Raw genomic sequence first — 14,894 nt, forward strand, 5'->3', positions numbered from 1 at the left:
TGTCATTAAATGAGCATACACACGTAAAATGCAGGTAGGTCCATAAGCAATTAAACGTCTCAACTTTTCCCTCGGACGCTTTCTTTTTTTAATTTCTATGGTGAAACTCATTCTACTCTCGAAATATTCTACCATTTATATCTTCCAGCATATTGTATTTTTCTTTCTCGATATGTCCAAATCGAAGAGTAATTAACCATTTGGAAACCAATTATAAACAATTATAAACGATGTGACATAATATAATATACGTACATATTATAGTATAGTATACCAAGGTATCATCACATAGAATATACTTACTATAAATTTCGAAATTAATTTTGATAATAGATTTTTAAACAAATTCCTTTCTGTACCAATCGAAATGTGTTATCGTTACACCGATAATATTACACAGATTCGATAAATCAGAACCGAAATTAAAAAGACGACGCGAACACACGTGTGTTTCATGTCGTCGTAGATAGCACAGAGATTTGAGAACACGACTCGAGATCCACCGAGGGTGGAAAATAGTGCGAAAGCGCACTGGTGAATTCGCGCAATTCTAAAGAACTCCCGGAATGCGGCGGTCGAGTTGTAGCTTTCGTTTGCCACGTCTGCAATATTTAATACTCGAGAGCTGTGGGACAGTCAGGGTCTTCAGAGTTGAACCCTGTACGACCTCCTTTCGAGACCGCTCTTCCCGGTCGGTAAATGAAGTAGCGGGATTCCTGGATCTTGGATCGAGGCTTGGGATCCCCCGTGAAACTCCTCACTGTCATTGTGAATTAGTTCGAAACGTACAGAAAAAACGTTGACGAGAGTTTAATTTCCTTTTTTTAAGACGTTGACCTCTACAATGACAGAATGTTACAATCCCGTTCGAGTTCAATTAAAAAGTACTTTAACACGAGTTTGAAAATTCGAAACCGGCAAACCAAGTCGACACATTCTCCCTGTGTCGTTCAAAAAAACCAACACTAGGCATGAGAGAATTTATTAAAAAAACGCGACATGGAGAGACGATCTTTTACACGATCGTGCATTACCATGAGAAAGATATTAAAGTATGTTCGACAGTATAAAATTCATGACTCGACATCGGGAGCTAATAAAATTCGGAACAATGCTTGTACAGCTTGACGGTGAAAACGCTGCCCAAAAATCGCGTTTACCTCGACTAATGTACAAATCTTGTCGTGGTTGCGGAGGCAGGGAACAGTACTCCTATAGAAACCGGTGTCTAGGTAAACTCTCCAGGCTCGATATATCTCTTTGAACCGGTGCCGACCATTTCGTTTTCCCCATCGCCGAGTCCTCCTTACCGACAAAAGGCCCACTCCATGAATATTCATAACGACGCCACGACGTTTAATCCTCGATTAAACGATTAACCGGATACGGATCGAACGATTCTCCCGATTTGTCACGTGTCGAAATTTCTACAGGCCGCGATTTCCTTTCCCCATCTCTGTAATCTTTGTTCCGATCGCGAGTAATCGACAGACACGACGTTTATCCTTATTTGAGGGAACATTCTGGTGGTCGACTTTTTTTTCCGAGATTTTTTTCGAAGGAAACCAACGATACATTTCGCACACAGATTTATTTACTCATGCTTAAAGAGTATTTGCAATTTTTTTTTTTTTTTTAACGAAATTAATTTTTATTAACGAAAGTTGTGGAAATTATATAGCCTTGGGTAAAGCATGTTTTTTTAAAAACGGGTTCGAATGGCTGACGTGATTCCGGTCCACCTGGTTATTTATTTGAAAAAAAGAAAAAAAAACCAAAAGGCATCTTCTATCTGGTATAAATATGGCTGTCGCATGAACCACGGAAACAGCGAAATTTCGAGAATTAAAAAAAAAAAAAATGGCAGCATTTTGAAGTTAAAATATCGATTTTTCTTGTGCCTCTCGTCGTTTGGTACAAGAAAATAGAAAAGATCATCAAATTTTGAAATCTGTGGTTCATGCGACAAAAGGTACATCCGGTGAAGATCTCCTCCAAATTTCTAGCGAATCACTATTGACAAGTGAAATATTCACGCTTACAATCAATCGAGCAGTACAAAAAAATAAAATGTTATAAAATAACAATAATACAAAAATAAATAATAATATACATAATAATAAAATATAAAATAAAAATATAATATAGTAATAAAAATATATTATAAAATAAAATATTTTTATGAGAGAAACACATTTGAAGCTTTTGTTACCCGTTGTACAAAAATATTTATACTTGCGTTGCAAGCAGTTTCCTTTAAACGTCCATAACTTTACTAATTTCACGAATTCAAACAAATCCATTCTCAAAAGCCTATACTTTGAGAAAATCTGAGAAAGAAAAATCGATTCTTTTTAAAGTCGGATTACCAAAATACCTCCTTAAAAGAATACCATTCATAATGGATTGTCCATAATTCTTCCAGTAGTATTGTGCATATATATAATATTATATATGTAAATATATATATATATGTAATATAATAGTGATTTACAACCTACATTAATATCGTCCAACAACAGCGCTAACAATTTCTAATTAATCCCAGTGATCGAGGTTGTATTAATTTCAATCATCTGCCATTACAGTAATTGTGCGTCGATAGATACTGTTACATGTACGCCAATGCGTCATCCACTGACACCAATTCAATTATATTCCAATATTAGAATCAACATTGAACGAATTTAACCACAAACTTGCTGTATTAGACGTATAATCGAGTCAATTGATGGAAGCTGATACGGACTGACTCATTTTCTAGCTGAATATTAAACTTTGCCAAGTAATGTTTGCAATTAACATTTCTCTCTGCATTTCAATTTATAGAATTGATCAACGTGTTTCTTTTTTTTTCGTATTTGTGACTTTCGTGATTTTTACTTTACAGGCAGTCAGCGCGGGCGCGAGATTGGCTATCGAAGAGTGTCAACATCAGTTTCGCTCGGCCAGATGGAACTGCTCCATCAGCTCGGAAAATCCAGACAACATTTTCGGCGGCGTGATGTTAGTCAGTAAGTAAAAGCTCCTGTCTTGAAGGGAATAAAGCTTAAGACGCATGCATAGATAGAAGGAGGAGGAAGAAGAGAGGAGGAGGAGTGATCCTGGCAAAGTGGAAGCTCAAAGGTGTGAAGAGTTTCAGTTTGACATGGAAATGGATGTTTTCAGGAAGTTTTTGAGGGCGGAATGAAGATTCGATTTGACAGCAAGCTTTTAATAAAATACCTATAGTGAATATAAACACAGGGTCATGATATATATCGTATAGCAAATATAGCATAGCATATCTGTATGTTTAATTTGTGTTTAATTAAATTATGTAGGAAATAGTTTATAGTGAAGTTTAAAATTAAATTACGTATAAATTTATAGCATGGATATATAGACAGAAGCATAGTTATAATTAGTAATTGATAAGTAGATGCTAGCATAGATACAGACATGACAAAATATAACATCGGACACAGTTATGACATGGACATATGTGTGTATGGAGATAGATAAATTTAGACACATACTTATATGTAGACATAGACAAACATACAATGTAGACATAGATAAACACAAACACACGATATATACACATAGCATATACATATATTGTAGACATTAAAAACGTGTATACAATAAAATAATATTATACATGTGCAATAAGATTTTACAGGGAAGTGAATATATAAGTACATAGACATAATGCACAATGTACACATAGATTCAGCATACAAGCATTATAATACAAACACAAACAGGAACAAATGAATTACAATTATATACTTTCAGACTAAATTTACCAACTTTACAAATAGAGATTAAAAGAAATTGTTGGTTTTTTAATGATAACCTCCTTAATGCCACAGCATTAGTTTTTTAGTCTTTAGAGTTAAAGTAGGCTAACAGAGAATGGAAAAAAACTTCTTGTGCCACAATGGTGAAATTCCGGTGCATCTTTACAGATAGTCGCGAAGCAGCGTTCGTTTACGCAATATCGGCAGCAGGGGTTGCTTACAGCGTCACCAGAGCCTGTTCCAGGGGCGAGCTCACCGATTGCTCTTGCGACAACCGAGTCAGAACACGCCACCCGAATAATTGGCAATGGGGCGGCTGCAGCGAGGTAATTTCCCCTCTATTTCTATTCTCTCCATCTTTGGAAAGTAACACGCTGTAAGTTTAATTCGCCTTGTCCTAAGCACATTTCTAACTAAAAAATCTTCAACGATATTTCTTGTTGAACAAATGCCTCTAACAACGGGGACAGTTATTACACAAGCTTCAAATTACAAATTGAAGATTTTGTCTGACTGAAGGTAAAGCAACGGTTCATTCTTATATTCTTTTAAGTTAGCTTCGGTTTGTTTTTCTGAACGCGTCTATTCTATATACGTCAAGGAAAGTAAAATAATTTGATTGGAAAAGGATTACGTTCCCCGAGCATATAACGTTTTCCTTTATAAAAATAACACGCGCTTATCTCACGTTACAAATAAAATAATAGTACACCATCTTCTTTTGCAAAAGTTGCAAGATCTTTGTATGATTTTTTTAATAATGATAAATCTAGAAATTAATTTATTATTAAATCTATAATAAAATATAATGCCAATGAAATTATAATAATTATAATAATAAATAATATAATAAAATTATGAAATGAAATTAAATTATCTGAATATGAATCTTGAAATATAATTATATTTCATGTTGAAATTTTATAAATTGATAAAAATAAAAATTTTATATTTGAAACTCAAATTCAAAGCACTGTTCTGCCATAATTAAAATAATTTTATTTATTAAAAATATTTTTTATTTTATTTATAATTAATAATGGAATTTCATTAAATATATGATTAAATGGAGGATGATCGTTTAATAACTGGATCTCAAAATTGCCAGCGCTGTGCTAAGCTCAGTTTGAGAAAGCGTTTATCCACGAATTTGATTCCGTCAAAACCTCGTCAACTTAATTAATTTCGATTCGTTGTAACGAATTTCCCTCTGGTTCTTACGTAACGTTCCGTTAATTAAACGTGGCAACGCGCGCAGACGGTCGAATTACCTCTTAAGGCGCCGCGGCTTTTTTCGATGCTGCGATTAATAAATGCAAAACCTCGGTGTTCAAGCCAATCAATTTCCTTCACTTCAACATTCGGTCGAGCATCGATCATAAATCAATCGAAACAGCTGGTAGGAAACTTAATGAAATTCCATTCCACCAGCAGCAAACGACGATTATTTTCCACCCTACTCGGTGGCTGGGAAGAACAGACCAGAGTATACGTAAAGGTATACTTTTCTTCGTATGCCGTGTGCATCGTTCAGGGGACAAACCCCTCAACGATATAGAGAACAGTAGTTGGTTTTTACTCGGAAACTGTTCGCCCACCAAAATCGACAAAAGAACATTCTGCTTGGTGATTTCTTCTCTGAATAATGAACAATTAATTGTAATCTTCTAAACAGAATTTTGGAACGTATACATGGTGGTTCCTTCTCTGAATAATGAATAATTAATTGTAATCTTCTAAAGAGAATTTTGAAACATATACATCATGCTCCATCAGTTTCTTCCTTCCAATCCTTGAAATTGATTTGAGGTTTTCAACAATTTTTAGATACTTGTTGATACATACTGATTTGAATGGTTTGTTCCATGGTTGAAATTTATTAATTCTGCCCTTTGATAAATGTTTAAAAGAATCTACTCGTGAACTGCTCGTTGAATGCTGTGTATTAAAAATCATTGAATTGTGAAAAATATCTCAAGAATCTTATCCAGAGACTTGTTTCTTTCAGTAGACACATTGAGAAATGGTCTTTTTAATTATACAATCCTTTTTATGCATACAACTTGATGTGAAATATATTTGACAAAATATTTTGTTACATTCTAGAATTGGATGCAAGCTGTTTGATAAAATGGTCGTCCATAATCAATGGAAATTAATTAATTTGGTGAAAGAGGGTTGACTAGGGTAGGAAAATGCTGCTTCATGCTGAAGTATATTAACTTCGAATCAATTTTGTTGGTAGTTAATGGGCGAGAAACGTGGGAATGATGTACGGGATAGACCTGCCTTATCTTGAGTGTTTTCGTCGTTAATGAATCGATCAGAATAAATTGGACTATGGGTCTATATATTCATGATTACAGTGTCTTTTTTACAATTGTTTTTCTTCTTTTTCAGACTTACGATTAGACTTAAGATTGCTATCGTTTCTTATGTTAGCTAATCGTGTCCTTTCATGCGAAGTAAAGTAAAAAAATTATTACATATCAGGAAAGCATTTAGAGTTTACGTAAAAGTAGAGTACCTGAAAGATAAAAGAATTTTAACTGCAAGCTGTGAAGACAAAAAAATTTCGTTCAACGTGTTTAAAAGATCACATATAAACCAAGTTCTTAGTGTACGTTTAATTCTTCATAAAAATTTACCTTCACCCATAGCTTGATGAAATAACACTTTATCGATCATTCTAATTCTCTTCTAAAAACAACTCTTGATTTAGTTCAAAAATTTCTCCGAAGCAACGTCGGCTATCTGCGATAATTTCTTTTGTTTCCAACTGCAATAATCGCCTCTAAACTTGCCGACTGTTGTTCTCGAATTGCATGTCGTTGTGCACACGTTTCAGACAGAGAAACGAAGTGAAAAATGCAAAATGGAAAGGAATGATCCAAGAATCTGGACATTTCGTTGACCCTGGTAGAGCAGAGAGAGGCCTCCCCCAAAGGCGCATGGGGGAAGCACTGCCCCGCACGGGCATCCCCAATTTGTCGTCTCGATCTCTCCACGGTCGGTCGACGTAAACCTTAACCCTGGAACGAAGACAAAGCTCGTCCTGTAAACGGATGCATTTCATGCGTACGGCTGACCCCTTGTAGACATTGCTAGCTTACAAGGGGATTAAGGGGGCTAAGCTTGTTAAGTTGCAACAACCCGCCCACCTCCTGCCCCCGCGCCACGGCCCGTGGACATATCGGCCACGTAACTCGCACGTGAGTGATGCACGCGGGAACGTAAATACGTGTAGAAGAGAGGAGGAGAAGAGAAAGAAAGAAGATAAGGCGGAGGGTAAATAAGGAAGATGGGCGAGGGAGAAAGGATGGAAGAAGTGGAGGGCAATTGGAGACACGAACAACTCAAGGACAAATCGTGGATGAGAAAAAAATTGATCCGGCAGAGGCGGAGGAATGGGAAAAGAAAAAAATAAATGTAGATGATAGTGGGGAGAATTCTGTTGAAAGGTGTGAAGTATGAATGGTGGAAGATACTGGGAAGACGTAAAAAGAAGAAAAGAGATTGTAAAGGAAAAAATCAACAAAGATGATGGAATCAAAGAATGAGAATCAGCACAAGATGAGAAAGGAAATGAAACGGGCATCGTTGTTCAGATATTTAAAAGTAGAAAAGATTTTCTAATTTCTTAATTTGCAGAGAATTTCTATTAATAAGTAGATGTGGAGTGTTGTGAAGGATACTGGAAAAGAATGAGAAATGTTGAAGAAACTTACTGTAGAACAAAGAATCAATGAGAGAGCGAAGTAAGATGATATAAAAAAAAAGAAAGACAAGGAAAAATTTAAAAGGAAGAAAGTATGAGGAAAAGAAACGAGTGGAAGGACAAGTGGAGAAGAGAAGAAAGAAAAGAAGAAAAGAGATTACAAAGGAAAAAATCAACAAAGAGATGATGGAATTAAAGAATGAGAATCAGCACAAGATGAGAAAGTAAATGAAACGGGCATCGTTGTTCGGATATTTAAAAGTAGAAAAGATTTTCTAATTTCTCAATTTGCATAAAATTTCTATTAATAAGTAGATGTGTAGTGTTGTGAAGGATATTGGAAAGGAGTGAGAAATATTGAAGAAACTTATTGTAGAACAAAGAATCAATGAGAGAGCGAAGTAAGATGATATAGAAAAAAAAGAAAGACAAGGAAAAATTTAAAAGGAAGAAAGTATGAGGAAAAGAAATGAGTGGAAGGACAAGTGGAGAAGAGAAAAAAGAAAAGAAGGAAAAAATCAACAAAGAGATGATGGAATTAAAGAATGAAAATCAGCACAAGATGAGAAAGTAAATGAAACGGGCATCGTTGTTCGGATATTTAAAAGTAGAAAAGATTTTCTAATTTCTCAATTTGCATAAAATTTCTATTAATAAGTAGATGTGTAGTGTTGTGAAGGATATTGGAAAGGAGTGAGAAATATTGAAGAAACTTATTGTAGAACAAAGAATCAATGAGAGAGCGAAGTAAGATGATATAACTTATTGTAGAACAAAGAATTATGATATAACTTATTGTAAGATGATATAACTTATTGTAGAACAAAGAACGAAGTAAGATGATGAAACTTATTGTAGAACAAAGAATCAATGAGAGAGCGAAGTAAGAAAAGAAAGACAAGGAAAAACTTAAAAGGAAGAAAGTATCAGAAAAGAAATGAGTGGAGAAGAAAAAAAAGAAAAGAGAAAAAAATCTTTATAAAAAGGTATGTATTAAGGTATGTTGCAACGAGGAAAACAGAAAGTGAACGTAATTTTTAAAAGAAGAGATATCCTCACAGTGCCAGAAATTCTTGATAAAATAGAGTCATGGGCTGTAAAATAAAAGAGAGCAGGAAAAAGAAAAGAGATAAGTACAAAGAAAAGAAAAAAAACGTGAGAAAAGACAACAGAGGAAAGGCGTGCTGACGGATAACCAGGGAGAGAGAAAAAAGGAAAAAAAAGCAGCGAGAGACTGAAGGAGAGAGAGAGAGAGAGAGAGAGAGAGAGAGAGAGAGAGAGAGAGAGAGAGAGAGATACGTGCTCTTGGGAACTCGCGTGGCAGGAAGAGGAGCGGAAAGTGTCGGGAAAGTGGCGCTGCCCTTTTACCTTTGGGATTACCCACTCGTCCATTTCTGCGACTTTCGGCCTTTACGGATCCCTTAATGAGCCACCATCCTATCTCGTAGGACACCACCACGTTTCGTCTACGGCTGCAGCTCCAACCCGTTGACAGATTTCCAAGATAATGATGTTTGCCGACATTGCCGCGTCCCGAGGTTGCCTGACGAATATCGCTGCCACCGTTGTACCTCTCGTCGATAAGTCTGGCTGTCCGCTAGTTGGACCTGGTGCTCGCACCATTGAAATTTCTTACCCTTTCAGACGAATCGCGCCTGTTTAAAGAAAAGCGGTTTAATCTCGGATAAAAGCGTCAACCAGTCTGCAAATATACGAAACGTTTCCGACGAGATGGATTTTTCATTTTTTCATTCCAAAAGCGGCATTTAAATGAACACAGACGCTTGTTATACTACTAACACTACTTGCTTCAAAGAATTATAAATATTGTTATTTGCCAATTTTAAGGGATTTTAATGCCCTCTTTTTTTTTTTTTCTTCTTTAATCTCTCAGTGGAACCTTTGGCTGTTAATTATCACCTTTCTTACGTATCAAGTGAAAATAATTTTCACGAAAGTTACGCGGAAGCATGCGTTTGTAGTTCCTGAGATTATTGTTTCTTTTCTTCCGCGAGTTTGTCGTTAGTATTGAGAAGAAGATACGTTACGAGGCCGATAGCGATTCGAGTGGTGCTCGAAGTATCGAGTTAGTTAGGCAAAGATTAACGAACAGATATGTTTGTAGATATCGGTGATCGAAGTACTACCACTATGTACTATAACGAGTATATTTTGTTTAAATGCATGTAGCAGTACATTTAAACAAAACGCTTCGCCAGTGGATTTAAAAATTGTAACGAATACAGATACATTTTAAAACACAGATTTCTTTCTCCTTTAAATAATTATTTTAAAAACTCTTTTTTTTCTTTCTTTTTTTTTGAACAAGTATTTCCTTCATTTTACCAATTTAAAAAAAAAAAGAAAAAAAAAGGTTCTTCTCGTCTCAATCATATGTAAAGTCGAATCTGACTTCAAGGACATTTTCATTCTCATTCAGGACATCCATTTCGGAGAAAAGTTCTCGCGGGAGTGGTCCGACAGTGGCGAGGAGCCCGTGAAGGAGGGTGTGCTTCACGGACCAAAAGGGCTGGCTGGCCAGCTGATGAGGAAGCACGATAGCGAAGCTGGCAGGCGCGCGGTCCGCTCAAGAATGCAACGTGTGTGCAAGTGTCATGGTGAGCTATTAACGCGTTCTACAGATATGGCCCTTTATCTACGCTCTTATTTTTCATTCCTTACCCTTTAACGACTTAGGATCTCACCAATCCCTTGTCTTCTTCCCTCGCTCCACACCTCGCTGCTGCGTTCATGCGTGTACAAATTCATGGGTCGAAGAACATCTCTCCCGAGACCTGTTTCAACCTCAAAGCGCGCCGTGAAAAGGTGGAATGTAATGCTCGTTTTTACCAACCTCGTGAAGTGTCTCCTCCTACCGGTTTCTTTTCAGGACTTTTCTTACTTTTTGATGATTCAAAGAAGTTAGGTTTTGAAGGGCGAGGATCACATTGGGATCAGAAAAAGGTACCAAATGCGTGTCATACCAAGTATAGTGGTGAATATTTATGTTAATTTAATTCTCAAGTGATACATGTTGAAACAACAATGAATGATCAATTTTTATTCAACAGTGTGTTTTTCACTTATAAAAAAAAGTTCTTTCAGTTACAAGATTGTAGAATCTCGTTGGATTTGTTTTGAAACATTGTTTATAAATTTGGTACACACAATATATAATACTTCAGATAGTTTTGAAACATTGTTTATAAACTTGGTACATACATCACAATATATAATACTTCAGATAGCTTTGCTGGATGATCCTGCAAATCAAAAACATTGCTATGATTACTTCTTTGTGATTTCTTTCACAGGTATTTTCAATTTTTCAAAATTAAAAACGCCAAATACGGTTCATATCTTATATCTCATATAGTTTTTAATTATGTTATTCTATACACTTGCAACCTCTGTTCTTTTCATTTTCCTAGCCTGTTTTATTTTATTGAAATATAATTGTTTTATTGTCAGGTATGTCCGGATCGTGCAGCGTACGCGTATGTTGGAGAAGACTTCCAGCATTCAGGGTAGCTGGAGCAGCTTTAGCTGCGTTACACGAAGGCGCAGCGTTAGTACGATTGGCACAACGTGGAGGAAGAAGACCAGCGAGATTAAGGCCTGCTCGTCCGGATCTCAAACGACCTAATAAAACGGACCTAGTGTACCTTGAAGATAGTCCTGACTACTGTGAGAAAAATATCACGTGAGCAATGAAATATTCTTGTTTTTCTCATATTTTTATATTATATTACAATCTCCTTGAATTACAATTATATATTATATTACAATTTCCTTGAATTACATTCAAAAATAAAGCAATAAATTAATTAAAATCATACCATCATATTTATTTCAAATATTATGTTATCATTTTAATTTGTACATACTCTCTTGTACATACTTATTATTGTCTCGTTTGGAATACATAGTAGCAATAGTATTCGCGAAAGCTTTCATTCATTCTCTAATGAACAGAAAAGATTGCCTCTTTTCTTGCTCGGAATATCTTTTCCAAATGTTGCTAATTTCAGGCTCGGTATCCCCGGGACAAGAGGAAGAATATGCAATCGGACGTCCCTCGGTTTGGACGGATGTCGGTTACTATGCTGCGGCCGAGGCTACCAGACGAGAGTCCGGGACGTGACCGAGAAATGCAACTGTCGATTCGTCTGGTGTTGTCATGTGAAATGTGAGCTGTGTCGACACACACGGGAAGAGCACGTGTGCAATTAGGCGGCGAACGAAAGAAAGAAGAGATAAGAAGAAAAGAGGAAAAAAGAAGAAGAAGCGAAAAAAAAAAATGCATTCCGGTCGGCCTACCTACCGAAAGGTGCTTAACGACCCTCTGCATCGAGGCAGTTTCTCCATGATCCCTCGATACACGACGGCCCGTTCTCTCATGGTCGCGATGGAATCAGGGTAGAGACCTATCGCGCATCTAACCATCTCGTGTTTTCTTTTCTTTTCTTTTCTTTTTCTAACACTTGTTTCTTTGATTTTGTATTTGCCTCCGTTTAAATTAATTCAATCGAAGGCCGAAGTCTGGCTTCCGGTGAGGAGGGAGTCAGTCGTGCGAGCCGAGTAGAGGAAAAAACTGCCGCGAGAGGCTACGAAGTGTGACACGTTACGTTTTAGTGCATTCTGTACCTGACAGTCAGAGTGTCGTAAGTCCACCGGCGCTTCGCCAATCATCGACCTTGGGCGATCACGATTGAACAGTTCTATACGATGTTTGTGATATTCCGGATGATGCGCGTTTGAATAACTTGGCCATCTCGTGATACTTAGAGATTACAAGTTCACATTGCTATGAATTGGAAGAAAGGGGATCAAATTGCCGAAGCAAATTTAGTAAGATTACTTTGAGTAATCTCAAATAGCTCCGAGCAATCTTGAATGTCTTTCACGCAAAAAAGTATGTGACTATTTTAAAATGAACAACTCTTATCCCCTGGCGTATGCTTTTATATTATACAAACACCACCAGAGTTATTCAAAATCATCCGAGCAAATGGAACATCCTGTAGAAAGAATCTCGAAGTAAAACAGAAATGTGTTTGCCATAAAACTGGAATCGTTTCAGTATTAACGCTACGACAGCGAGTAGTACAAGATGTCTGTGAAGTTGCAGTTACGTGGCTTATCATACTAGTCTGGCTCTCAGGTGCACCATTATTTATGTAAATGTTAACATGTTGAGGATCGACGATAAAAAAGAATTACACCAATTTCCATGAATATCTAAGAATGTAATGGGAATTGGGCTCGACAAGAGTATATATTATACGCGTAATAGTGCTCCTATTATACTACAATTTACGTAATCGTAGGAAGAGCGAAATTAAATTGAACCTTTCGAAAGGGATCTTTTTTAGTCTATTATGATACTACCGTTCGCAACGATGAATATTTTAATTCGACATTGTGAAAACAGCTACACGTATTCGCAGCGTGCTGATCTTAGGCTGAAACTCAATATGTTAATAATTTGCGATTTTTGCTGATGCGAAAGGGAGAGAATGCGAGAGAATGACGATAGAAGTGTGTAAGTTTCCGCGTGAATGAGATCGAGTGTTTGGATAATTGTGTGTCCGAGCACGAAAATGAAATAGAGTAATATACGCGAGATATTAGGCCACTCGACGACCATTCTTTCATCCGTTTTTCAACTGTTTCCTTCTCTTCCATATTTTTAATTCCCTCCTGTTTTCCTACCTTTCTATTAATGCTCGAACATTCGCGTGTAACGCGAAAGTCTTATTTATATTCGAAGTAAAAAACCTCCACGATGTGTAGGTATATCTCATTGTATACCAATGCTCTAGCGCGTAGAACCACCTTGTCTTCAGCTAAATACGGAGCGAACTGCAGTGAGCGGCAAAAATATGCTTATACGTTTTGCAGCCAGATACAACGAAACGAAATGCTGGACGGTTATACTGAAGCTTTTAGAATATTGTTCTTGATATTTAATAACATTGATACTTCGTTCATTTAATATAAAATTTCGCAATTGTTAACAAATACAATACCGTGCCAAAGCTTGAATATTAATGTAACTTTGTAAAATCCTAAAGGTGTTGTAGCAAAGGTACCAAATGTTGAGCGTGGTAGAGGGTTGTTCAGTGGTTTAAGCAGCTCATGAAATTCATCCAAACTACGTAGCTTGTTAGAACTACATCTTAAAAGTTCCAGTGTAACTTGTGCGATCGGTGTATGCATTATGCTTTACGTCTGCAAGCGTCTAAATATTACACGTTCGTGACTCACTGTACACGACTCGTAATATGTCGACCGCGTGTCGGTAAACAATGCGAGTTACGAGGGACGAGGCGGACTGCGAAAGCGAGAGTCCAGATCAGAGAAAAGAGTATAGGAAACGAGGGTATAATGAGCAGAGAAAAGATGTCAAGGAGGCCGCGATAACGACACGTATCCGCTCTCGACAATTCGCCTCGAGTCACTCGATTCGGGAACAATTCTGCCAATGACTGTACATACTGTCTTCTTACCGTTTTGTAGATTTTATGTCCACAATTGCCGCGCTGTATATAGATAAGTATGTTACACACACATGACACACGTGTTGTTGGTGGAATTGATATAGCGAGATTACATAAATTGCAAAAGCATCTTGAATCTCAAATTGCACATATATGAACTAATATTCACAATTTTAGTGCTCGGTATATATATATATTGCAAGAAGAAAAAGAAAATTATGTATTCTAAATTTATTTATATAATTAAACTAATTATGTATTAAAACTTATTTTTTAAATCTGGAGCTAAAAAGAAAGAACATGTTTGACACAGTACATACAATATCGCTGTTGCATTTAAAATAAATAAATTTATTGTAGCCTCGCTATATCGTTGCTGCCAGCTGTGCATGTAAACACGATCGATGTTAATTAGTTAAGTTCATCGAATGCTGCGTCGAGAGAGAGAAGACGAAACCGGGGGCTTTTTGAAAAGAGTGCGTTTCCCGCAGTCCCCTTCTAATCTCTCATCCCTCTTTTTCCTTTCCTTATTCTTTCTCCTGCTTTTTATTCATCCTCGTGGAACAACGTTCATCGGTATCTTTTATTACATTTTTCTATGCAGGACGTAACATTCTCATAATATCTCATTGCGCGAGGTGGAAGCTGCCGTTTCGTCGCATTTCAGCCACGCTGATCTAGATAGATCACAGTCTAGTCAATTACAAAGTCCGAATTGATCATGTGTCGCGATCTCTCAATTACGATTGCTCGGTGATTTTTTTCACTTTTACGAGACAGTTTTTTAATCCTTTTTTTTATACGAAGAAAAAAAACGACTTTTTATACTGAATATATGTACAGTTTTTTACTCTATATTTTTCTTTTCTTTTTTTTTTTTTTTTTTTT

At 36.6% G+C, this 14,894-nt stretch overlaps 2 protein-coding genes across 2 annotated transcripts in view; both read left to right on the forward strand.

The window, feature by feature from the left end:
* The window catches only part of LOC122534384 (protein Wnt-1-like), a 36,993-nt gene extending 25,232 nt beyond the window's left edge, over nt 1–11,761 (forward strand). The window contains exons 3-7 of the mRNA XM_043664953.1: nt 2,891–3,014; nt 3,954–4,111; nt 9,944–10,121; nt 10,975–11,206; nt 11,535–11,761. Of these exons, the coding sequence (XP_043520888.1) occupies nt 2,891–3,014; nt 3,954–4,111; nt 9,944–10,121; nt 10,975–11,206; nt 11,535–11,736 (894 nt within the window). The 3' untranslated portion in view covers nt 11,737–11,761. The remainder of the gene's footprint in view (nt 1–2,890; nt 3,015–3,953; nt 4,112–9,943; nt 10,122–10,974; nt 11,207–11,534) is intronic.
* Nucleotides 9,822–14,894, forward strand: part of LOC122534383 (nuclear pore glycoprotein p62) — a 13,200-nt gene continuing 8,127 nt past the window's right edge. The window contains exon 1 of the mRNA XM_043664951.1: nt 9,822–9,831. The gene's annotated coding sequence lies outside the window, so the exon portion shown is untranslated. The remainder of the gene's footprint in view (nt 9,832–14,894) is intronic.

Source organism: Frieseomelitta varia, unplaced genomic scaffold (genome assembly GCF_011392965.1).
Source record: "Frieseomelitta varia isolate USP_RPSP 00005682 unplaced genomic scaffold, Fvar_1.2 scaffold_591, whole genome shotgun sequence".
NCBI lineage: Eukaryota > Metazoa > Arthropoda > Insecta > Hymenoptera > Apidae > Frieseomelitta > Frieseomelitta varia.